The following is a 24,811-nucleotide window of genomic DNA, read 5'->3' on the forward strand; positions in this document are numbered from 1 at the left end:
GAGCTGTTTGAGGGATCAGGTAGATGGATCCCCACAATACAAACATTTTAAAAAAAAAATAACCCCTTAGTGACCAGAGCACTTTTCCATTTGTTGACGTTTGGGACCAGGGCTATTTTTACATTTCTGCTGTGTTTGTGTTTAGCTGTAATTTTCCTCTTACTCATTTACTGTACCCACACATATTACCGTATATACAGTTTTTCTCGCCATTAAATAGACTTTCTAAAGATACAATTATTTTTATCATATCTTATAATTTACTATAACAAAATTATAAAATATGAGGAAAAAATGGAAAAAAACACACTTTTTTTTAACTTTGACCCCCAAAATATGTTACACATCCAAAGCCACCAAAAAACACCCATACTAAATAGTTTGTAAATTTTGTCTTGAGTTTAGAAATACCCAATGTTTACATGTTCTTTGCTTTTTTTGCAAGTTATAGGGCAATAAGTACAAGTAGCACTTTCCTAATTGCTATTTCCTAAAATTTGTTTTCCCAAAATTAGCGATTAATTGGAACACTGATATCTGTCAGGAATCCCTGAATAACCCTTCACATGTATATATATTTTTTAGTAGACAACCCAAAGTATTGATCTAGGCCCATTGTAGTACAATTCATGCCACCATTTCACTGCCAAATGCGATCAAAGAAAAAAAATTGTTAATTTTTTCACAAACTTTATATTTCTCACTGAAATTATTTACAAACAGCTTGTGCAATTATGGCACAAATGGTTGTAAATGCTTCCCTGTGATCCCCTTTGTTCATAAATAGCAGACATATATGCCTTAGGCATTGCTTTTTGGTAATTAGAAGGCCGCTAAATGCCACTGTGCTCCACACGTGTATTATGCCCAGCAGTGAAGGGGTTAATTAGGGAGCTTGTAGGGTTAATTTTAGCTTTAGTGTAGTGTAGTAGACAACCAAAAGTATTGATCTAGGCCCATTTTGGTATATTTCATGCCATCATTTCACCGCCAAATGCGATCAAATAAAAAAAAAAAGTTAACTTTTTCACAATTTTAGGTTTCTCACTGAAATTATTTTCAAACATTTAGTGCACTCATGGCACAAATAGTTGTAAATGCTTCTCTGGGATCCCCTTTGTTCAGAAATAGCACACAAATATGGCTTTGGCATTGCTTTTTGGTAATTAGAAGGTCGCTAAATGCTGCTGCGCACCACACTTGTATTATGCCCAGCAGTGAAGGGGTTAATTAGGTAGCTTGTAGGGAGCTTGCAGGGTTAATTTTAGCTTTAGTGTAGAGATCACCCTCCCTCCTGACACATCCTACCCCCTGATCCCTCCCAAACAGCTCTCTTCCCTCCCCCACCGCACAATTGCCCATGCCATCTTAAGTACTGGCAGAAAAGCTGCCAGTACTAAAATAAAAGGCTTTTTTAAAAAAAAATATACGGTATATATATATATATATATATATATATATACAGCAGTGATGAATCCCCCCTTAGCCCCTAACCTCCCTGATCCCCTCCAAACAGATCGCTAACCCTCACCCCCCCCTGCTACCTATTTGCACCCATTTTGGGTCCATAGTGTAGGGAAACCACCCATTCCTGACCCCGTGCCCGCCGCTGCTCCAGCCCCGTGCACGCGCCCACGTCCGTGCATGCTCCCGGTGCCCCTGCGCATGATCCTGCCCCCTCTGCCGTATTTCCCCCAGCGATGGGCTGCCCACCAGCCTCCCTGCAGTGGCTCCCTCCAACGATCGCTGACCGATGCAGAGAGGGTGGTGACCAATGAAGGGGGGAGGGGAGAGACATGTTTAGGAGGGATAAATGGGTGGGAGATATAAGGTGGGAGGGTACTTCCTACCCTACATTTAATATTAACCTTACAAGATAACTGATTAATTTCTCCACTCCTGTGAATTTCAGAATTGTGGTGTTCAGATGCAATTAATGGCCTTCTAAAGCCATGCATGTCTGCTGTTTCTGAACAAAGGGGACTCAGAGAAGCTTTTAAAACCATTTGTCTTATGACTGCAGTAGTTTTAATGCTTTTGAATTGCAGGGAAGCTTTGAGCTCACGAGAGAGCACTTCCATAGGCTCCAATGGGAGCCTCGATCTCATGCCTTCAGACACGGCAGAGAACCTAGCGCAGCAAAGGGGGTAAGTCATGCAGCTATGGGCAGCAAATTTTAAATATGTATGTATATAAATACAGGTATATACATATATATTTATGTGTTTATATGTGTATATACACATATTAACACATAAATATGTATGTATCTAAGCATATACATATATATTTATAGGAATAACACAGTCCCCATAGACCGCAATGTAAAGGCACTTTTCAGTGCCGCTTTTTCTAACACCCCACACCTCCTCACTTTAACCCCTTGTAACTGCTTTGTGCAGTTATTTTTTAATAAAATAAAGATGCTCATATTATTTTATTTTTATTAAGGAATGCTACACTGTATTTTGGGGGCAATTGGGGGACATTTTTAAATTTACCCATGCTTGCTAACATATATTATTTTGGCCACATGACTGTGTTTCTGTTTACCATTTTAGATCTGGGTCTTAATTCTAGCCTAGCCCAGCGCTTCCTTTTCTTTAATCGGTTTTGTCTTATGAAACAGGAGCTAAGAGTAGGATACCTAATGATCTGCAGAAGGAGCTTGGAATGTTTTTAGTTGTTGCTTCTCAGTGAAAACTGGTAAAAACCGTTATACGATTAGGAATAGATTAAGCAGCTGTGTACTATCTGTAGAGACAATAAATATCACACAGGAAGAAAACAAATATTTTTATTTAATACGTCATCTGATGTCTATTTCCAGCCTTGATTTGAGAGCAAACTGAAATATGCAGTTACCATTTGTTTTAATGGATAGTTATGTATACAACAAAGAGAAAATATATCATGTTCCATGAGATTACATGAATAGTTTTATTGCAATTATACAAGTGTGATCTGAAGTAGTAGGTTATATGGTTGGAAATCTTACAAAACATACATTAATCAAATGTCATCAGTGTCAATTAAAAAATAAAATCTTAGCAAAACTACAGATTTTAGAGGTTGCAATTGTAAATGTTTATGAAAAAAATAAAGAACTAAATTGTATTCATTATGTATTGGTTTATTCTTGGCTCATGGTTAAGTTTGCTCTCAAAAATAATTTGAATTGTACATATGGACAACGTTCTTATTTCTGCTGCATAATGCCTGGATTTACAATCTGACTTAATCTTGCAATTATTTTACATTATAATTTTCACATTACATCGGCACTAAGATACAGCATGTTCATTCTGCTCAATATTTTCCACAAGAACATTTGTGTCACCTGAAGAAGGAGTTTGTCCACCATTAAAGTACAATGTGTTATCGAAATTATTGTCAGGCAATGGTTTAATTTGTCTTCTTTTATACAAATAGTAAAGAGCAATAGAAACACCTGTCACAATGATGACTACAATAACTACGGCCCCTGCCACGCCATGTGATGGTGGAATTTTTATTTTCTCATCTGTAAATACAAATGAAGTAAAAATAATGAGGTATTTGTCAAAGCAGAATAAAGGCAACACAGACATGAATATAATTGATTTATATATTTACACACTGATTAGTTTATAATTATTAAAGGTACACTAAACATTATTTTTAGCTATGTATTTATTGCATTTAGTAAGTTTAAGTGCTTACTTGGAATTTTTACAAAATTATTTTTATTGTATATATTTGCACCTTCACGTTTGTGTTTACAAGTTGCACTGCCTTCCCCTCTTCTGGGCCACAAAATAGGCAGGTGTGCAACCAATTAGATGCAGTATTGCCCGCCCCTTTAAATTCTAGCGAGATGCTGCACCCCCCTGCTCTGGATTCTCTAAGGCAGGGTCACCATAGCCTATAACACAGATCAGTGCAGGTTGCTTATTATTCTACAACATTGTAGTAAAACTAATCCTATAATATAAAAGGCCAAGTGTGTTTGTCCGAAACTGTCATGCGCAGTAGAGACAGCACAGGACAAACACACCTGGCCTTACCTGACATGCTGTTTGCTGCAAAAGTGGGCATGGCCGGGCATGGCCAGGCATGGTCGGGGCATGGCCGGGCGTGACGGGGGCATTGCCGGGCGGGGTCAGCGCGAGAGAGAGGGGAGAGAAATAGAAAGAGAGGGGAGGGACAAAAAGAGATAGCAAAGAGCTAAAGAGAGGGGGAAGAGCAGAAGAGAGGGGGAGAGAGAGAGCAAAATAGAGGGGAAAGAGCAAAAGAGAGTTGAAAGAGCAAAATAGAGGGAAGAGATAGAAAAAGATAGGGATGAGAGAGAGAGCAAAAGAGAGGGGGGAGAGAGAGCAATAGAGAGGGGGGAGAGAGAAAAAGAGAGGGGGAGAGAGAGAGCAATAGAGAGGGGAGAGAGAGAGCAAAAGAGAGGGATGGAGCGAGAGAGCAAAAGAGAGGGGAGAGAGACAGAGCAAAAGAGAGGGGGAGAGAGGGAAGAGAGAGAGCAAAAGAGAGGGAGGAGGGAGCCAAAGAGAGGGATGGAGAGACAGAGCAAAAGAGAGGGGGAGGGAGAGTGTGCAAAATAGAGGGGGGAGAGAGAGCGCAAAAGAGAGGGGGGAGAGAGAGTGCAAAAGAGAGGAGGGAGAGAGAGCCCAAAAGAGAGGGGTAGAGAGAGAGAGCACAAAAGAGAGGGGGGAGAGACAGTGCAAAAGAGAGGGGGGAGAGAGAGCGCAAAAGAGAGGGAGAGAGAGTGCAAAAGAGAGGGGTAGAAAGAGAGCGCAAAAGAGGGTGGAGAGAGAGCGCAAAAGAGAGAGAGAATGCAAAAGAGAGGGGGGTGAGAGAGAGCGTAAAAGAGAGGGGGAGAGAGAGCGCAAAAGAGAGGGGGAGAGAGAGCAAAAGAGAGGGGGGAGAGAAAGCAAAAGAGAGGGGGAGAGAGGGAGCAAAAGAGAGGTGGAACAAGAGAGAGTGGAAAAAATGGAGGGGGAAAGAGCACAAAAGAGAGGGGGAGACAGCACAAAAGAGAGGGGGAGAGAGCACAAAAGAGAGGGGGAGAGAGCACAAAAGAGAGGGCGAGAGAGAGAGCAAAAGAAAGAGGGAGAGAGCAAAAGAGAGGTGGAGCGAGAGATAGCGCAAAAGAGAGGGAGAGCGAGAGATAGCGCAAAAGAAAGGGGGAGAGAGCACAAAAGAGAGGGGGAGAGAGCACAAAAGAGAGAGGAGAGAGAGAGCAAGGGGTGGGACCACTGTACTGCTAAAAATGACCCGTGTGAACGGGCTTTAGGACTAGTCATATAATATAAAAGGCCAAGTGTGTTTGTCCGAAGCTGTCATGCGCAGTAGAGACAGCACGAGGACAAACACACCTGGCCTTACCTGACTGTTGTTTGCGGCGAAAGTGGGTGTGGCCAGCTGGGAGCATGGGCGTGGTCGGACAGGGGTTGGTGTGGCCGGACGTAAGAGAGGCGGAAGAGCAGAAGAGACGGGGACGAGCAGAAGAGAGGGGGGAGAGAGAGCAAAATAGAGGGGAAAGAGCAAAGGAGAGGGGAAAGAGCAAAATAGAGGGAAGAGAGAGAAAAAGAGAGGGGGAGAGAGAGCAAAAGAGAGGGGAGAGAGATAAAAAGATAGGGATGGAGAGAGAGAGCTAAATAAAGGGGAGAGAGACAGAGAAAAAGAGAGGGGAGAGAGAGGGGGGAGAGAGAGAACAAAAGGGAGGGGGGAGAGAAAGCAAAAGAGAGGGATGAAGAGAGAGAGCAAAAAAAAGGAGAGAAAAACAGAGCAAAAGAGAGGGGGGAGAGAGAGACTGCAAAAGAGAGGGGGGGAGAGAGAGAACGCAAAAGAGAGGGGGGAGAGAGCGTAAAAGAGAGGGGGAGAGAGAGCAAAAGAGAGGGGGGAGAGAGAGCAAAAGAGAGGGGGGAGAGAAAGCAAAAGAGAGGGAGCAAAAGAGGGGGGGGGAGAGAGAGCAAGAGAGAGGTGGAGCGAGAGAGAGCGCAAAAGAGAGGGGGAGAAAGCACAAAAGAGAGGGGGAGAGAGAGCAAAAGAGAGGGGGGAGACAGAGAGCAAAAGAGAGGGGGAGAAAGAGAGCAAAAGAGAGGTGGAGCAAGAGAGAGTACAAAAGAGAGGGTGAGAGAGGCACAAAAGAGAGGGGGAGAGAGCACAAAAGAGAGGAGGAGAGAGAGCAAAAGAGAGGGAGGAGATAGAGCAAAAGAGAGGTGGAGCGAGAGAGAGCGCAAAAGAGAAGAGGAGAGAGCGCAAAAGAGAGGTGGAGAGAGATGAAGTTCACTAGAATGCAGATTCTTGCAGTGGAGAGAGAATACAACAGGGAGCACCTTGGACTGATAGCAATATTTTTTAAGCACATACAGTGTATTTTACCTTTCAGTAATTTATAGTTTCACAAACGTGTTTTTCCTTCACTTTCATAAACACAATTAATACTTTGATAAAACTCACCGGTTTGCCACAAGCATATTATGCTTAGATCTTTTCAATTGAAATTACAGCTTTATAAACGCCCAATAAGTACCCTGTTTAGCTCACTCACCAATGCTATGAGACTCATTTCACAATTAAAATATAACAAACCCACCCATAAAATTTGTACTTCCTGTTTACAATTTCAAAATATTTTTTTAATAAATCTCGGTGTACCTTAAATATGAGTTTTACCATTTACATAGAATATGATTTCTTCCATGTAATTTAAAGACAATTTGTATGGCATGATGAAACTGTGCATCTTGCACCTATTTGTCTGGGTACTGTTAATATGAGTTTTTAAACATAACATGATTATGAGTTTTACATAATAAATTCATAGTAAATGCTTATGTTATTGAGCATTATCCTATATATATCTTGTCATCACATAGAATAATGTAATTTATGTCCCTTAGAGACATACACAGCTAACAGTGCAAAATGTGCCTTTAGATCATTCCATCTATGACTTCATAGCATTGATGGATTGTTTAGATCAGGGATAGCAACTAGTGGCACAAGAGTATATTGCTGCCCTCTGCACTTGTCTTTGCTGAAAAAGAATATGTAGCATAGTTTTTGTGGCCCCACAATAAGCAGAAATAAAGGTATGTGCTTAGGGTGGCCAAACTCATCTAAAGGGGAATATAGAATATGAGAGCACCAGGCAACCTGACCTAAAATCCCCTGCGCCCCTGAGCAGGTTTAAGGAAGTTAATTATTATTTGTGTGTTAAATTATCATAAAATTATATGCAACCCTTAAGCCTTCTAAAATATTAACCTCTGGCTGCCATGTGTTAGGAAGTTATCCATAACCTGGTTTAGATCACTGGGCCCTAATTCATGCATCTCTTTATATCCAGATCCACTCATACTTTTAATAAAACATGACGTCTTTATATGAAGATTTTTAACAGACCTATTGTATTGTATTGGTTGTACTGTTTCTTTATTTTGTTCAACAAATATTGAAAAAGATTACCTTTTTGCTCTTCTGGCTTTTGAGTTGGCTCAATTACTGTAAAAAATAAATAAAATTACACAATAGCTAGTGAAATATAATTAATTCAAGTTAGATGTTAGATACATATGATAATATTGTTTGTCTTCTAAAAATGTATGATGATCTGCTTCTTATCATTCCCTTAAACACATAGATGCAACCAATTTGTGCTTGTGCATTAAATTATTGATATAAAAAACAAATGCAATAAAAGGTCCCTTTTTGGCCTCTCTATAGAGAATGGAGCAGACACAATTATTACACAAAACCGTTAAAAAAAAATAATATCTTAAATACATCCTGATTTTGTATACCATATTTTGTAAACATGAAGGGCTCGATTACAAGTGGTGCGGTAAAATGCGTTTTCGCAACTGAAAAAACTTCACTAGATTTAAGATTTTTGCGCTAGTTGGGTTGCGCTCGTATTACAAGATAAAAAAAACTGATTTTATAACTTACATTATCGCGGGCATGTATTCTTCATAGAAATCAATGGAGGAAAAAAGTTTTTAAAAAAAAACACCCGACGATCATGCAAACAACAAAGCATATTCGTATTAGCAAATGTAAAATATTTACAGTAAATACATAGTCAAAATCTTTATTAAATGTTAATATTGCATAAATATGGTTTATCAACTTGTAATATCAGCGCAATAAAAAAGGCTCAGCGAAAAAGGCAATATTGCTTGCGCAAAAATGTTTGTGCATCACTTGTAATCTAGCCCGTAGTGTATAATTATTGCCATTTAAAAATGAATATTAAGAAGATGTACTGAGGATTTTCATTTAATCTGGGCCTTACAGGTCAACCACACTAAACTATAGAAGCTCTATTAGCCCAAGAAAACTGTATAGTATATATATATTGTCAGTAGTGCCCAACAAATCTCACACAACCCATAACAGGCAGCCCTATTCAAAATCAAACATATCCAATTTAAATTCTTTTTGAAACATAGGCACCTGACATGCAAACCAGCATAGATTACTTGTGTAAGTTTCACATGCCCCACATATACTATTATATAGTTTGCAGGCAAAGATACAAGCGCCTCTATGATTGCTTTTTAAGCAACTTTAGCTTTAGTGCTGTTTCCTATTTAAGTGCAATATGCCACCATTTGTGTGAATTAAACAGGAAAAAAAGCAGATGGGTTGGGTTGAAGCTTATCGATATAAATTGTAGGCTTGAATCTGGCAGATAGTCTCATTCCATCAGGACTAGCTCCAGCTCCACTGTTTTATATATGTTTTAAATCAGGAAGTTAATCTTGATTTAACCATCAGTACGTACTGTTAGATAAGGCTTGAATTCCTTAACCTATGAGTGCAATAAGCACCTCCTCCATGTATATTATTATTAGCTAAAGGCAAAATGAATAGAAATATGTAGACAACTGTTCAATTTGCACTTACGTTTTGCTATTTTACATATATACCCTCTGTATGACGAGCAATAAAGGTTATTCCATGTCCCCTTTGTTGCGTACATTTCCACACATTCCTCAGAATCCGAATCCTCCGTTGGTTCACCTTCATTCCAGTTTACAAAGTCAACAGGAGTGTTGTCTAACCAAAGCCACTTTCCTTCAATAAATAAATACATACATAAATAATACAAAAATAAATCAAATACAAATACACACTTGTGGGTAACATTTTCTTGTAGGTAATGAAAACCTTCCATGTGACAGGGATTTAACAAGTGTGCAGTGATGAAACAAATGCTAATCTTTAGATTTTCACATTCAGGATGTTTATTAAAACTGATAAACACTCATGGCTTTAAACATTCATAAATATTTCAGAAACTTGTGTATAAAACTTAGTAACTTTAAATGGTTGCTTGTTGCCAAAAGCAGTTTTTATAATTTACTCCATGGGGAAACCTGCATGTAAATCTATATTCAGCAACATTTCTTAAAATACTGAGGCTAAATCAGGATCTCAGTTATGTGTGTATAGAGCAGACATAATCAAACGTGGCCCTCCAGAGGTTTTGGAACTGCATTTCCCATGATGTTCAGCCAGCATATCAGCTGGCTGAGCATCATGGTAAATGTAGTTCCAAAACCTCTGAAGGGCCAAGTTTCAGGATGTCTGGTATAGAGGGTCACAAAACCAGTGCTATACTGGGAAAGGCCATTAATAGTAAACATTCCAGCCCAGAATTTGCTTTTAAAAGTACATATTTAGATATAGTGCCTGTAAATTTCATATGTATAATTATGAAGCAGATTATTGATTTACAGATCTAGTTATTAGGTCTTTAATCTTCTTCAGATAATGCATTGTTTTGTGTCTAACACACATTAACTGTGCACTTTATTACATTGGCCTGAAAATAACTTGTTTATCTGCAATTAGTGTGAAAAGATATGTATCATATGTTGTAATTTATACAAACCGCAATAAAAGATTATAAAAATCTTCAGTATTGTGTCCAGAATTTGCTTTTAAATATGTGCAAATATTTTACCAGTTAGATACTTTCCCAGTGACTCCTTTTGTTAAACTAAGATCCTGGGTTGCCTCTATCGTTTGAAAAGAGGCTGAAGGTAGTTATTAAAAAGACTGCTCCAAAGTACTTTTTTTTAACCAATAATAAAAAAGAATGTCAGTGACCTTGGGCATTTATATTGATAATCTGTTGTAATCAAGCACATTGGAGTGATTTATTCTACAAAAAAACCTTCTGTAGTTCAAGAATGGGAGACATTTGCAGATCACTTACTGATGTTCAAAACATTCCAAGAAGCAAAGAAAAGGCATTTGCAATTAAAAACACAATGGAATGCAAGTTTTCTTCACTTAAAAATGTCATATATAGCATTACATTCAGGAATATGAATATATTATATATATATGATTGTATTTGCATTGTACACCTTTTTGTTTTATTTTTAGAGAAAGATCAGAAGAAATAAGGCGTCAATTTGTAATCAATACTGACTAATTATAGACTGTTTTTAATACTATAGTGTTGTTTATTTTGTAACCTATCTATCCATGTAAATTAATTATATAAAATATTTAAATTATACAGTATTAGACATGTGCATTCATTAAGGATACATGGATATTTGTCTCATTTTCACAAAACGAATATCTGAACAAATGCACAAAATTTAAAAAAACTGTTGACCTGTTGGGTCTAGAATCTGAGGTGCGCTGTGTGCTCTTTTTTTTAGATTGAATATAACTTTATACTTAACTTTAGAAATGCAGCACAAAGTTACAAAAAACAAAGGAATAATGATGATCTTAGCGCAGTGACTCCCAGTGCCTGCTCCAAAGGAAAGTGTATTTTAAGGCAGGCCCTGGGAGCTGCCAGGTTAAGCCTCCTATTGGTGTGGCCGTGGGTCTGTCAAGAAGAGGAGCAGTTAAGCGCGTCTCTCCAGCACTCTAAAGTTACGTATTTTCACTATTTATGGAAACAAAGGTATACTAACAAATTTGTCATTATTCATTTGTTTTTTTTAACAGTCTGTTCAGTTTCCCAGCATGGCTTCCTATTTATTTCCTCTACATGTTTCATCTGATTTATCTCAAGAGGATTTAAAAAGCCGATACATGCAGATGATCCAATGCACCTATAAGCTCCTAACCCCTCCCTTTAAGAGAGGTACATGCGCGCCTATTTTATATCTATGTCCAATTATGCTGACAATAATGATTCGCAAAGTGTCTATGTGAAAAGGGGTTGATACTTTGTAATAAGACTGTTTCAATGCGTTATCCACCAGTTTAGTGAATTTATTTAGATTAACAGCATATTCGGATTTTGATATCAATGTGATGAAATGTGCGTGCATGTACTTCCTTCAAAGGGAAGGGTTAGGAGCTTATAGACGCATCGTATCATCTGCATAGTAGCAGCATTTCTAAACCTCTTGACAAAGTCTGAATAAATCAGACGAAACGCGTAGAGGAGAGAAATAGGAAACCAAGCTGGGACACTGATGGACTATTGAAAGTCTGCGGAGGTACAAGGATATATTTTTTCTGGAGAAACAGAACAGCATCTCCTACCCCATCAGAACAACATACAAGCCCCGGGACTTTGATATGTTGTGATGAGTGTGTCATTCTTTTATCTAGTAAGTGTGTTTATTGTAGCACTGTTTTCAAATAAATCTATTACTGTCTTGGAGGTACGCGATTGAAAGTCCCTAAGATCGCTAGCAACAGCGATATGTCACAGTAGCTGCATCTGTGGAGCTGATTGAATCAAGATGGTTGACCCTTGAAAAGTGAGAAAGTATATTAATTATAGAGAGCATTCTGTCTAAGGAGCACTGAAAAGTGTTTGGGGTTATAAGTATAAAGCTACAGGTGATTTGATTTTTTTCACCTGTAGCTTTGGAACATTTACATTCGTTTAACGAAAAAGAATGTAAATGTTCCACGAATGGTCGGTATTCGTTTTGTTTAAAACGAGATGAATACCAAATTGCACGGGCACTGAATATTTGAAATACAAAGTATTTGGAATATTTGGAACAAAAGCTTAGTCGAATCCGAAAATTTTACCCATGTACATGTCTATATAGTATACAATTATCTGTTTTTTCTAAATTCTAGTAAGATGAGCTTTTTTTTTTTAATAAATTTTTTTATTAAAATGCTTGCTATGCTTTTTATATGATACATTTTGAATGCACACCTTGTACGTCTCTTAAGAGTATAAGCAGATTAATTAAAGTCAATTAAATATGAATCCAAAATCATTACCTGCCACATTTCTGTACATTCCTATCCAGAACTGGTTTGTTCGGTCATTCAGTTGTTCGATATGGTGCCAAATAAAGTCTAATTCATAGCTAGTTTCAATTGAAGCTAGTGAACCACCTAAAAAACAACATAAAAAAGAATGAAAGAAGCTAATATTATGTGTATATAAGTTAACATCATCATATATAAGTTGAAAGCATTCTTCAGTGCTAAGATAAATTTGAATGCTTTCTTGTGAAGCGTCAGTCATCAGATAAGTGGCATGTTTTATTATTGTTTGCTGTATTTTGTAGAAAATAGTTTTGCTTCTGTGTACATTTCAGTTTTTTGTTTATCAAGGTCCTTTGAGTATTGTATACTAAACTAAATTTCAGATCATATATGCCTTTTGTTAAGTCAAATTAGCTTTTAATTTTAAAGGGACAGTAAAGTTAAAATGAAACTTTCTTTATTCCTGTAGACTAGAGCATGTGATTTAAAACAACTTTCCAATTTACTTCTAGCATCAAATTTGCTTTGTTCTCTTGACATCCTTTGTTGAAGAGAAAATCTAAGTAGACTTATATGAGCTCAGGAGAGTACATATGTCTATAGCAGTAGATATATGCATTTGTGCACTTTATTTACGCCATAATGAATCAGGAAGAAGGTGGCCGCAAGCTACATTCGTCTCTTTTCAGAGCCAGATTTATTCTTGTGAAAGTACAAGACTGAAATCTGGATTTGCACAGATCTGTGTGCTGCACTTTCACAAGTATAAATATGGCTCTGAAAAGAGTCAAATGCCGCTTGTGACCAGCTTCTTTTTGATTCGCTATGGCACAAAGTGCACAAATGCACATATTTTTTTAGCAGTCTTTGGCAACAGTGTTTGTATCTATGTATAATTTAGACTACTGTTAGATGGCTAGAGACACGTGCATGCTCCTGAGCTCACCTAAGATTACAATTTAACAAAGGACACCAAGAGGATACTAAACAAAATTGATAACAGAAGTAAATTGGAAAGTTGTAAAATGTCATACTCTATCCAATCCATTGAAGGTAAATTTTGACTTCACAGTCCCTTTAATGATGCCCCTTTTTTGGCAAAGTCCTGAATCCTATCCTTCAAGCAACCGAAGCACACTAATGTTTTTTTTCTGGACTTACTCACTCATGTTCACTTTGCCAGACATCCACTAAAGTTCACCACTCCAAGGTACTTTATGCTTAAAGCAGTAGCAGAACTACTCATCACAGGATCCCAGTGAAAACATTTTTTTGGGCGCCAACCCTGAGTAACTCAGTAATAAGCAATACTAATAATATACATGCCTCTCTGTATAATGATCTTTAGTTATGAGTGTATATATATATATATATATATATATATATATATATATATATATATACACACAAACAGTAAACAGAGAGAGAACAGCAAAAACAGGTGTTACAACCTTTCCTGCACCATGAAGTGTTTGTTGAGGCGACACTTAGATATGAATGGAGTAATATACTTTAATCCGCTTCCTAGATACCCTGAGGGGAGTGATGGAGCAGTAATTTGGTATAGACCTAGCTAAAAATACTTTCATTTGATCGTGTTTGTTATTGTTAATGTGAATGTTTGGTAGTTGTTATTAATAAGATAAAAAAGGAAAATGATAGAAGAGAACATGTGACCTAGCAGACATATATGCTATCATTTCTATTACTGGTCATGAACATGCATATCTCACACTGAAGTTACTTTGAGACTGTATAACTGACTGATGCACTAAATTGTGTTTCATATGTATTTATGCCATATCTCCTCTTGTTGAGGATAAGAACATAAGCCTCTGTTTATCTGTATATTTGCATGTGTCTCTTCATTCTAATACAAAGAGAATGTAAAAAAAAAAAAAGCAGAGAGAGATTGAAATAAAAAAGACACACACAACTATCTATCATCTATCTATCTATCTATCTATCTATCTATCTATATTATATACATACATACATACATATACACACACACTCACTATCAATCATCTATCTATCCATATATATATATATATATATATATATATATATATATATATATATATATATATATACATACGTACATATACACACACAGATAATGAGTTTGCTGCACTTTATAATGGTACTGCGTAATTGTACTCTGGCAGTGTGCACACTATGCTGTATAATGATGTGATTTCCGATACCCCGATGAGTACACTGCTCTGTAAAAGTGTGGAATGTTAGAATATATTTAGCATTACTGACGCTATTTTGTCTTTAGTCATCCATTTTGTTTAGAATGGTTTATTATAGTTTATTATAACAGCTTATTATGTTGTGAAGAAATATGCTGATGTTAGGAATACTTGTATATCAAGAATGGCCTTGTGAATGTCTCTGGCGATGCACCTGGATACCCCGTTATCGCTATAAGATGTCCAACAGCCTTGCTTTGTGCTGGGTGATGCGCCCAGATATACTTATATCTAACACTCCCCGCTTATGAAAAATACTCCTTTTTACTCAATTATATTTTAATAAGCTTCTTTTGTTATAAGTAATACTGTGTAAGATGATGTAGCTATGAGTACGTCATTGTTTACCCCTATATGCTGTAACCACTGTCTATAAAAGTATTGTGCACCTTATAATAACAGAACAGTGATTAGACCTTTCTTGCTGTGTGTCTGATTTCTGTTCCCAAGATATCTCGTCAGGTAACCTATTTAGTTCCAAGTGAAGGTGCAGAATACGGCTAAGTGCTAACTGACACTCCTCCCCTGAAAATAACACCTAACAGTTCTAGTGTCAGAGCGTAGGATTCGCACTGGGTAAGTAGATAAGTGTTTTTTTACTCTGCTTTTCCCTCTGTGAATCTGAACCCAAAGTTTGGATGGTGTTAGTGATATATATATATAAAGGGTTAAAGTCCTTTTATAAGGAGTTATCCTGCGGTGGAAGCATGGGGTTGCGTAGGTTTGAGTCCTAGCACAATTTATAGTGGCGTAAGTTTGAGTCTTGCTCTGTATTAACTCCCCTAGACAGGTTTGAGTCCTGCTAGGTTTTAGCGTATATATATTTTTAGCGTACAATTGCGGATGTCCTAGCGCAAAGTTGCAGCGCAAAGTTGCAGCGCAGTTTTAGCGTGAGTTAAATCTCACCTGGGTTAAAATTTCCTTATATACTCATATAGTTTAGTTTAAATATCACTAGAACTGGTATGGGTACTTGTTGATGCTTATTGCTTAATTGATTGTGCTTCAAAGCTTTTTCATTTGTGCGGTGTTGTGCTTAAGAATATTAAAGTAATTGCTGATATTATTTTATTGCTGCTATTATTGTGTTGTTAAAATGGGGTCTGCTCACAGAAATTTTTTTATAATAATGCTGAGATACAGAGAAGCCAGGATCTCTGTGTGATTGTATTCATGTTTAAGGTATCATTTAAATTGTATAGAGAAGCTGTGAGTTATTCTCTGTAAAAGTATAATCAATGTATTTAGTTTGTATTATATATCCAAAATGTTTTCCTGGTTTTAAATGACATAGGATAAGTTAAGCTATTAAAGGAAATGGTGATGCTTACAAAAAAGGTGAAAGAAGTTTTATTGGACATAATTGTGATTGTATCAAGGTGTGTGCTCATCTTGTGCTGTTTTGCTTCCTTCTTAGACTCCTTCTGACTTGAGTGTCTGCTTGCTATGAGGATCCACCTGCTTTCCTTGTCTACCCCATGAACAAACCATTGGGCTTCCAGCATGTACCTGCAGATGGACACCCGCAAAGCACCCCTATTGCAAATGGACTATGGTATTGAAGCAGAGTGTCTGAGGAAGGTGGAGCTCTAAGAGGACAAAGACTGTTCTTAAAGTGATCAGAGACCAGCCAGAGATACTTGTGCTGTTCCCATGTCATGCTTTACTGTGGAGAGTGTACAAAGCAGGAAACTGTTGATGCTATTTGGGGATGCTAGCTTTGCAGGTTGAGAAATAAAGATGCAGCGTTGTTTAGGGGTAGATAGGGGGCTGGTTGGGTCTTTGTGCCGATTGACCAGTAGTTTGGGGATGCTGGGAGGTAGACGGAGAGTATTGGAGAGGCCGCACCTATGTGCAGTGACAAATTGTGCCCTATTGATCTTCAGTTTTTAAATTGTGTCTATATATTATAGCAGTAAATGTGAATACATTTCTCTACAGTATTCTCACATAGATTCATGTTATACCGAAGTATTAGGGGGGTAGTTATCAAAAGGTCTACTTGAAATCCGCAGAAAATCTGCGTCGTACACGTCGCGAACTGGCTTCGCCTCAGTTATCAAAGTGTCTAAATCGGCCGAAGTTGATTTTTGGTGACGTAATATACGATTCGGCGCTCTCAATTCGACACAGATCGATTCGAATAGAAAACCTCTGGAAAACTTGCGGATTCCAATGCTTTCGCCCTGCTATTCAACACAGTTAGAAGCTTTCTGATAGTTATCAAAAAATGACCACTTACGCTCGCGTCTTATCCGACGCAGCGTACCTCATTTTCAATGCGCCGCCTCAGAGGTCGCGGATCCTATAGTAGTCAATGGGCTCGAGTCGATCATGTCACCTAATAAAACAATGGAAATTTTTTTTTTTGCAACTTGTTACACTTTATGGAACTGAAAAACACATGCACACAAAGGATAGCAAAAGAATGAAAACAATGCACAGCAATTATAATTTTGAAAATGAAAAACACATGCACACAAAGGATAGGAAAAGAATGAAAACACTGCACAGCAATTGTTCCATTTTGAAAATGAAAAACACATGCACACAAAGGATATGAAAAGAATGAAAACACTGCACAGCAATTGTTCCATTTTGAAAATGAAAAACACATGCACACAAAGGATAGGAAAAGAATGAAAACACTGCACAGCAATTGTTCCATTTTGAAAATGAAAAACACCTGCACACAAAGGATAGGAAAAGAATGAAAACACTGCACAGCAATTGTTCCATTTTGAAAATGAAAAACACCTGCACACAAAGGATAGGAAAAGAATGAAAACACTGCACAGCAATTGTTCCATTTTGAAAATGAAAAACACATGCACACAAAGGATAGGAAAAGAATGAAAACACTGTACAGCAAATGTTATAATTTTGAAAATGAAAAACACATGCACACAAAGGATAGGAAAAGAATGAAAACACTGCACAGCAAATGTTATAATTTTGAAAATGAAAAACACATGAACACAAAGGATAGGAAAAGAATGAAAACACTGCACAGCAAATGTTATAATTTTGAAAATGAAAAACACATGAACACAAAGGATAGCAAAATATTCTAAACAATGCACATCAATAATGCTATCAATTAATTATACACAATACAAAAGAGGCTATTATTTAATTACACACAATACAAATTAGACTATCAATCAATTATCCAAAACACATGCAAATTTACATCGGCATTATATGAATTCTGATTTGGTTTGGATGGCAGCATCGTTGAGGCTAAGGTAAATCATTAGGATAATGTTTGATAGTCATGTTTTTAAGTCAGTTGCTAGTATCCCTTTTTGGAGATAAAATGCCTTTATAAATTTCATGGCTTTATGTCACTGTGTAACTTTGTACTTTAAAAATACATTGAAATGAGTTCAGTCATTTGCTAGGATCCCTTTTTGTAGCTACAATGCAATTAGAAATGTCAGCTTCATGTCAATGTTTAACTGCACTTTCAAAATACATTTGATTTGTAAATGTTATTAGGAATCACATCAAGAATAACAAAATATTTCACATAATGTTCAACACAGCATTCTTTTTGTTACTTAGGATTGAAAATTCTTAATTCTCTAATATTTAATAGTAAAACACAGTAATCACTGACCTTTTTCACCTTCATAATGCTGCCATCCAAACAGAAAAATATTAAATAACATTGAAACTAGAGCAACATACTCATGTGTTTTGAATAAATAATTTTGATAATTAAACAGACACCTGCATTTCTTACAGGTGATACACACCTGAATGGCTCAATAAGATGTTTATGAACATCGTATTGTGCACTTCAAATGACGCGTTAAAAAAGACATATACGTCACTAGTATTTAGTAGTTGATCAATTAGTCACTTTAATTGAGCGTTATATGACGCGATACTTAACGAAATGTGCAAGCCATGTCTTAGGTAATGATTGCTGCACCAATTTAGTTAATTACTGAAAACGTTAACATCTGTGAAACTAGGCATTATAAAAGGGGCTGTTCAATTGCTGCTTTTCATTATTATTGTTGTGTTCTTTGTTTGAGGATGGACATCCTCAATGTTGTAAATTTTGTTCTTTTATTAAGGAGACGCAGGGCAAGACGGGTGTTGATGGCTGCAATACAACATGGAAGACGCCGGCGAGTGCCAAGGGTTTTCTACCCAAGGATTGGGCTCCATGCCCTCAGTGACCGAGAGGTGATCCGTCGATTTCGACTGGATAGGGCCTCTATTGAGAGGCTCTATGTCGAGATCGCGGACTCTCTCGAGCCACTCACTAGAAGAACGAGGGCAATCCCTGGGATGGTAAAGCTTCTTGCGGTCCTCTATTTCTTGGCAACTGGGTCATTCCAGGCTGTGACAGGTCTAGGCGTTGGTATGAGCCAGACAACCTTCTCACGTCATCTGAAGGTTGTCCTGGATGCTTTGCACCGACGCCTAGTCCATCATGTCCACTTCCCAAACACACCGGAGGAGTGGCATGCTGTCAAGCTCCAGTTCTACCATCGAGCTGGATTGCCAAGGGTATTGGGGGCCATTGACTGCACTCACATCCTAGTGAAGCCTACCAGGGATGAAGAAGAGCCCTACCGGGATAGGAAATCCAATCACTCGCTGAATATCCAGGTCATCTGTGACGCTAGGTTGAGGGTGATGAGTGTTCGATCTGGACTCCCTGGCTGCAATCACGATTCCTTCGTCCTCCGGAATTCTGCCATCTACCATCGGTTCCAGGAGGGCCAAATGCCAGAGGGAATCCTGATAGGTAAATATCTATTACATACTCTAACCCAGTGATTTGAAACCTTTTATTGTCCGTGGCACACTTTATTACATAGAAAAATGTTACAAAATCATACATTGTAGCCTTATACAGGATATATATATATATACAAAATATACATGACATATTGACACTCATTCACAAGCAATCATAGTGATTGTCTGTGAATGAATGTCAATGTCATGGTTGTAAATGATGCCTGATGATCCCCTCAAATACCTCCCAATATTTAGAGTTTTGAAAGAGGTACACAACCTCACTGTTGTCAGCCACGGCACACCTGAGGATCTCTGACATGGCACACTAGTGTGCCACGGCCCATTGGTTGAAAAACAATGCTTTAACCATATGTATATGAAATATTTTAATCATTCCTATTGCTAATGTCAATTCTCTATTTTGTTTTTTCAGGTGATTCTGGGTATCCGTGTCTTCCGTGGCTGTTCACACCCGTCCAAAACCCCAACGGAGTGGAAGAGGTGCGCTACAACCGTGCACACAAGGCAACAAGATCTGTGATTGAGCCCACCTTTGGCGTGCTGAAGAGCCGTTTCTGCTGCTTGGACATCTCTGGTGGTGTCCTTCAGTACGCCCCCTCCAAAGTCTCCTTAATTTTTATGGTTTGCTGTATGTTGCACAATATTGCCCTAAAAATCCCGGATATAGATATGGAGAGCTTGGACAATGAATATGGTGAATTCATCGACCCAGACCTGGAGCACAATGCTCTGGGTGTCCAAGCTCGATCAGTCTATATCCAGGGGGTTTTTGGGCAAGAAGGTTGATTGTGCAACATACAGTTTTTATTTGTGTTTTTCTTTACATTATTATTTGTAATCCAAAAGCTGCTATATTTTGGATTAGCTTTGAGCAAATATTGTCGTTTCTATGAATGAAATTGTATATCATTGTAAAGCCATTGATTGAAAATGGTTTATTTGGGCAAATGTTGCTATTGTTTAATGTAAAGTTGATGAGACACATGTTTAATAAAATCTCATTAAACACATTTTTTTAAGATCTACACTTGACTCGTTTGTTATTTGTAAGCCTATAACCAGAAATATTTATTATTATGTGTTAATATTCTGCATTTCCTTTTATAAAAATGACTGTTTTATTTAATTTCTTTAGGCATACTTGTATTTTAGAATAAACCGGTTTATCACCATAAATGTCCCAGAATCAATAATTACATTGTTGCCTTTACAATTAATCGAACAAGATAATGAAGAACATCGTTGATTAGGAGAAAATTAAAAGCTTGATTAAAATATCATGCTCTATCTGCATAAAAAATACAACAAATTAATTGGTTAATTGTCCCTTTATTGTTCATGAGCTCAATGTTATGTATATTAATTTTAATGGTCACATTAGAATAATATAAAATAGCCGATCAATTTTTTATTAACATTAATGGACCTAGCAGCAGTGCACTACAGTTTTATAAATGTATATATTTTATTTTCGTACTGTCTGTCTTTATCTATATCACATTTTTTCTCTATCTCTCTCTCTCTCTTTCTCTCACTCTCAATATCAATCTCTCCCTCTCTCTCTCTCTCTCTCTCTCTCCCCCCTCTATCTCTCTCTCTCTCTCTCTCCCTCCCTCTCTCTCTCTCACAAAACCCCCTCACAATCCCTCTCTCTCTCTCACACAACATCCCCCGCCTCTCTCTCTCTCACACACCATCCCCCGCCTCTCTCTCTCACACAATCCCCCCCCCCCCTCTCTCTCTCTCACAATCCCCTTCTCTCTTACAATCCCCCCTCTTTCTCACTCAATCCCCCCCTCTTTCTCTCTCTCACACAATCACTCTTTCTCTGATGCAATCCCCCCCCCCCTCTCTCTCTCTCTCTCTCTCTCTCTCTCTCTCTCACACACACACACACACACACAATCCCCCCCTCTTTCTCTCTCTCTCTCTCACACAATCCCTCACTCTCTCACAATCCATCTATCTCTATCTCTCTCTCAATTCCTCCCTCTTTCTCTCACACAAACCCTCTCTCTTTCAATATCTCTCTTTATCAAGATTTTTCTATATCTAAATATATTTATTATAATGTTATAACTAATAAAGAGACACTGAACTAATTTTTTTATGTGTTATTCATATAGAGCATACAATTGTATTCTAATTAGTAATTATTAATATTTTAAAATGTAAAACAATATTAATATATTTTAAAAAATATATAATTTGTGTAACTTTCGATGCAAAACCATTTTGTTGAACTACCTTGGTTGTTCTTGTTGATTAGTGTATACATTCATCAACCAATAAAAAAGTTCTGTCCAAGGGTAGGGACTTTAATTGTAAAATAAAGATATTAAGACAATTAGCAAAATTTGTAACAAATGTGAAAATCACATTTATACAATGAATATTTAAACTAGAAATATTGATTCAAGTACAATTTATTATAATTGAGTTTTTTATCCAAAAGCTCAATATTCCAAATCTTATATATAAAAAAAAAAATAATATGTTTATTACATTTAACATTTAATAATAAGAGTAGTTAATATTTTACTTCTGCATTCGATTAGAACATCAGTCATTTGTAACGTGTGAATCAAGTAATAACAAACACATTTATTAATAATGTTGATATATATTTTTATTAAACAAAAAATTTTTTAAGAAATATTGGAATCATATTTTTAAATTAAAAACAAACAAAAAATAATATTTTAAATATATTGGAATCATATTTTTAAATAAAAAATCATAAAAACATCGACATTTCTTTAATTTAAAAATATTCATTACATATTTAAAAATTAAAAATAGTAAAAACATCGACATTTTAAAATATTTTTAAAATATTCAAGACATATTTTTAAATATAAAATAAGAAAAACGTCAAGACATTTATTTAAAACATTAAAAATATTTTATTCATATTTTTAAATGTTTAAAAAAACATCTATACATTTTTAAAAATATTTTATTCATATTTTTAAAATGTAAAAAAATTAAACATAAACACATACCTAATAAAAATTATATAAAAGACCCTAATAAAATGAGCACATTAAAACACCCTAATCTTTTTTTCTTTTGGGTGAGGGAGAGAGGGGGGGGTGATCTCTCCCTTGTTCCCCTTCTCCCAAAGTTTAAAATCAGCTGACGATTTAAAACCCTGTTGTCTTCGTCCACCCTCTCCAGACGCTGCCGTTATAGCTGTTCTTCAGCTGCTCTGGCCCTATCAAAAGCTAATCTTTCCCTATCAAAATTTAATCTATCGCTATCCCTCTGCATTTCATAATTTAATCTATCCCTCTCTAACTCTATTCTACAACTGTCCCTACGTCGCTTGTATTCAAATCTTTCCCTCTCTAAATCTAATCTAGCTGTATCTACTCTACACCTTTCTCTTTCAAGATCTAATCTTGCTGTATCTATTCTACACCTTTCCCTTTCTATATCTAATCTTTCCCTATCTACTTGAATGACCCGATTTAATACCTGCCCCTGTTGCTCAATAGATAAGCTTAATGCCCCACGCAACTCACGGTGTTCTGCCCGGTACTGCCTGGCCAGATCTAACATTTCCCCGACTGCTTCCTCATCAGAGATGCGAGGCAGTCGGTGGCCAGGATCAGCACGGCCATGAGCTGATGGGGCATGACCAACAGGGGCATGAGGGTCACCAGGGTCCAAAGCAGCTGGTTGTTCGGGGTCAGGAGGGGCAGAACGGCTGAGAGAATCTATTTCTGATGTTCCCTGGGAAATTCCCTGATCCTGTGATTCTGGAAATAGGGTCTCTCCCAGGGACGACTCCTCTATGAAATCTCTCAGCTCAAGAAGACAACAGTCGATCTCCTCCGAAGTCAGTAATGCACGCTCGGCATCTAAAAAAATGAAAAAGGAAAAATATATTGTTAGTTACATTAATGTATTTGGAAGTATTAAATGCATATGATATTAAACATATATCTTAAATAAATCATAACACAATCAAATTTGTAAGACACAGTATTTGAACATTACTGATTTGTATATTGTATGTTATCTTAAATGTATAAAATAAATAAGAATGTGTATATTCATTTCTACTTGTAAAGGGGCTTATTATCAAAAATATTTCATATTCAACTTTTTAATAAATTATTCACCGTACAACATCATTGTTAACACATCAATTTTAGAAATTCAACAATATCAAAATCTGATTAGATTGTTGATTAATCAATGACATGATTACAAGCACCACTAATGGTGTGATAAGTTTGCGTATTGACAATGATGATGCACAGAGAATATATTCTAGGAGTATTTTTCTTTGTTCTGTTGGACATGATCCAACAGTGCAGATCATGTCCACAATTACTCACTGAATGTAGAGAATGGCCCCTTCAGAGTAACGGACAATGGGCCGTCAGCATGTGTTGTTCAATAAACAAGATCAGACTCAATTGTGGTGAATAGCGTCAAGGGTATGGAGCAGCATTCTTTATACGTTTGTTTATAACTGCATTTTCTTTAAATCCTGCATGCTCACAATAAACTTTGTACCTACAACTCCATTTGTCGTTTAATACATAAGAGAGAGATATAGAGGTCCATTTATCAAGCTCCGTAAGTAGCTTTAAGGGCCGTTTTTATTGGGAGTATTCAGACTCTTGGCAAACAACACTTATGAAGCAACAGTCTAAAGACCACAGCTCCATAACCCTGTCCACCTGCTCTGAGTTCTGAGAATGTATTGCTCTTCACATTCGGCTATGTCTGTCAGACCTGATCAGCACAGTTGGATCATGTCCGACACACATTTTTTAAATAGGCCTCAAAGAATGGTCATGTCATACACAGGTGATTATCCAAACCTTACATTCATTTTAATTTGCATAGAATTGTAAATTAAAATATATGTAAATATAATTACAGTGATAGTCTAGTATGAACTAAACTTACATGATTCAGATAGATCATGACATATTAAGCAAGATTATTATTTAATCCTATTATCTATAATGATTATTTTTCTTTTTGTCTTTCCTTGAAAATCTTTAAAAAAGAAATATTACAAGCAGGCACATACATTTTCAATAAAAGGTCGACCATTTTTTTTATTGGATGTTTACATATAGACAACAATCAATAAGCGTTACCCAGGTTCTAAATGCCAAATGGCCTGTCTTTTAAGCTTACATTCAGGATTTGCAAAGAAAGATAATATTTTTAAATATTTATTTATTTATTTTATTTTTTTTACCTGAGGAGGAGATCGTAGATCTTGGAGGTGGTCCTAAAGCCCTTCGGACATCAACTAGATAAATAAAAATGAATATACATATTTAGAAAATTGAACAATCATACCACTTAAAAAAAAAAAAATGATATCAAGCTAATAATAGTAAACATACCTGTAGATCGGCCAATGCTTGCTACATCAGGGGTGCTGCACATAATGTCCGGGTGCGTGGCGGCCGAGGAGAAGCTGTGGCTGGATTCAGTGTGGATACTGACGGGCAATAGTAGTGTTTCATCACCATCAGCAGCATCTTCACTATCTGTAGCAGCAGCAGCGACAGCAGCTG

The 24,811-nt window shown here is 36.9% G+C and overlaps 1 protein-coding gene across 2 annotated transcripts in view; it reads right to left on the reverse strand.

The window, feature by feature from the left end:
* Positions 1-2,783: 2,783 nt before the first annotated feature.
* Positions 2,784-24,811, reverse strand: part of MRC1 (mannose receptor C-type 1) — a 294,794-nt gene continuing 272,766 nt past the window's right edge. For both annotated transcript variants that reach the window (XM_053713973.1, XM_053713974.1), the window contains exons 27-30: positions 12,223-12,339; positions 8,905-9,075; positions 7,462-7,497; positions 2,784-3,523 (exon numbers count right to left, since the gene is read on the reverse strand). In XM_053713973.1, the coding sequence (XP_053569948.1) occupies positions 3,285-3,523; positions 7,462-7,497; positions 8,905-9,075; positions 12,223-12,339 (563 nt within the window). In that variant the 3' untranslated portion in view covers positions 2,784-3,284. The remainder of the gene's footprint in view (positions 3,524-7,461; positions 7,498-8,904; positions 9,076-12,222; positions 12,340-24,811) is intronic.

This window comes from Bombina bombina, chromosome 5 (genome assembly GCF_027579735.1).
Source record: "Bombina bombina isolate aBomBom1 chromosome 5, aBomBom1.pri, whole genome shotgun sequence".
Taxonomy (NCBI): domain Eukaryota; kingdom Metazoa; phylum Chordata; class Amphibia; order Anura; family Bombinatoridae; genus Bombina; species Bombina bombina.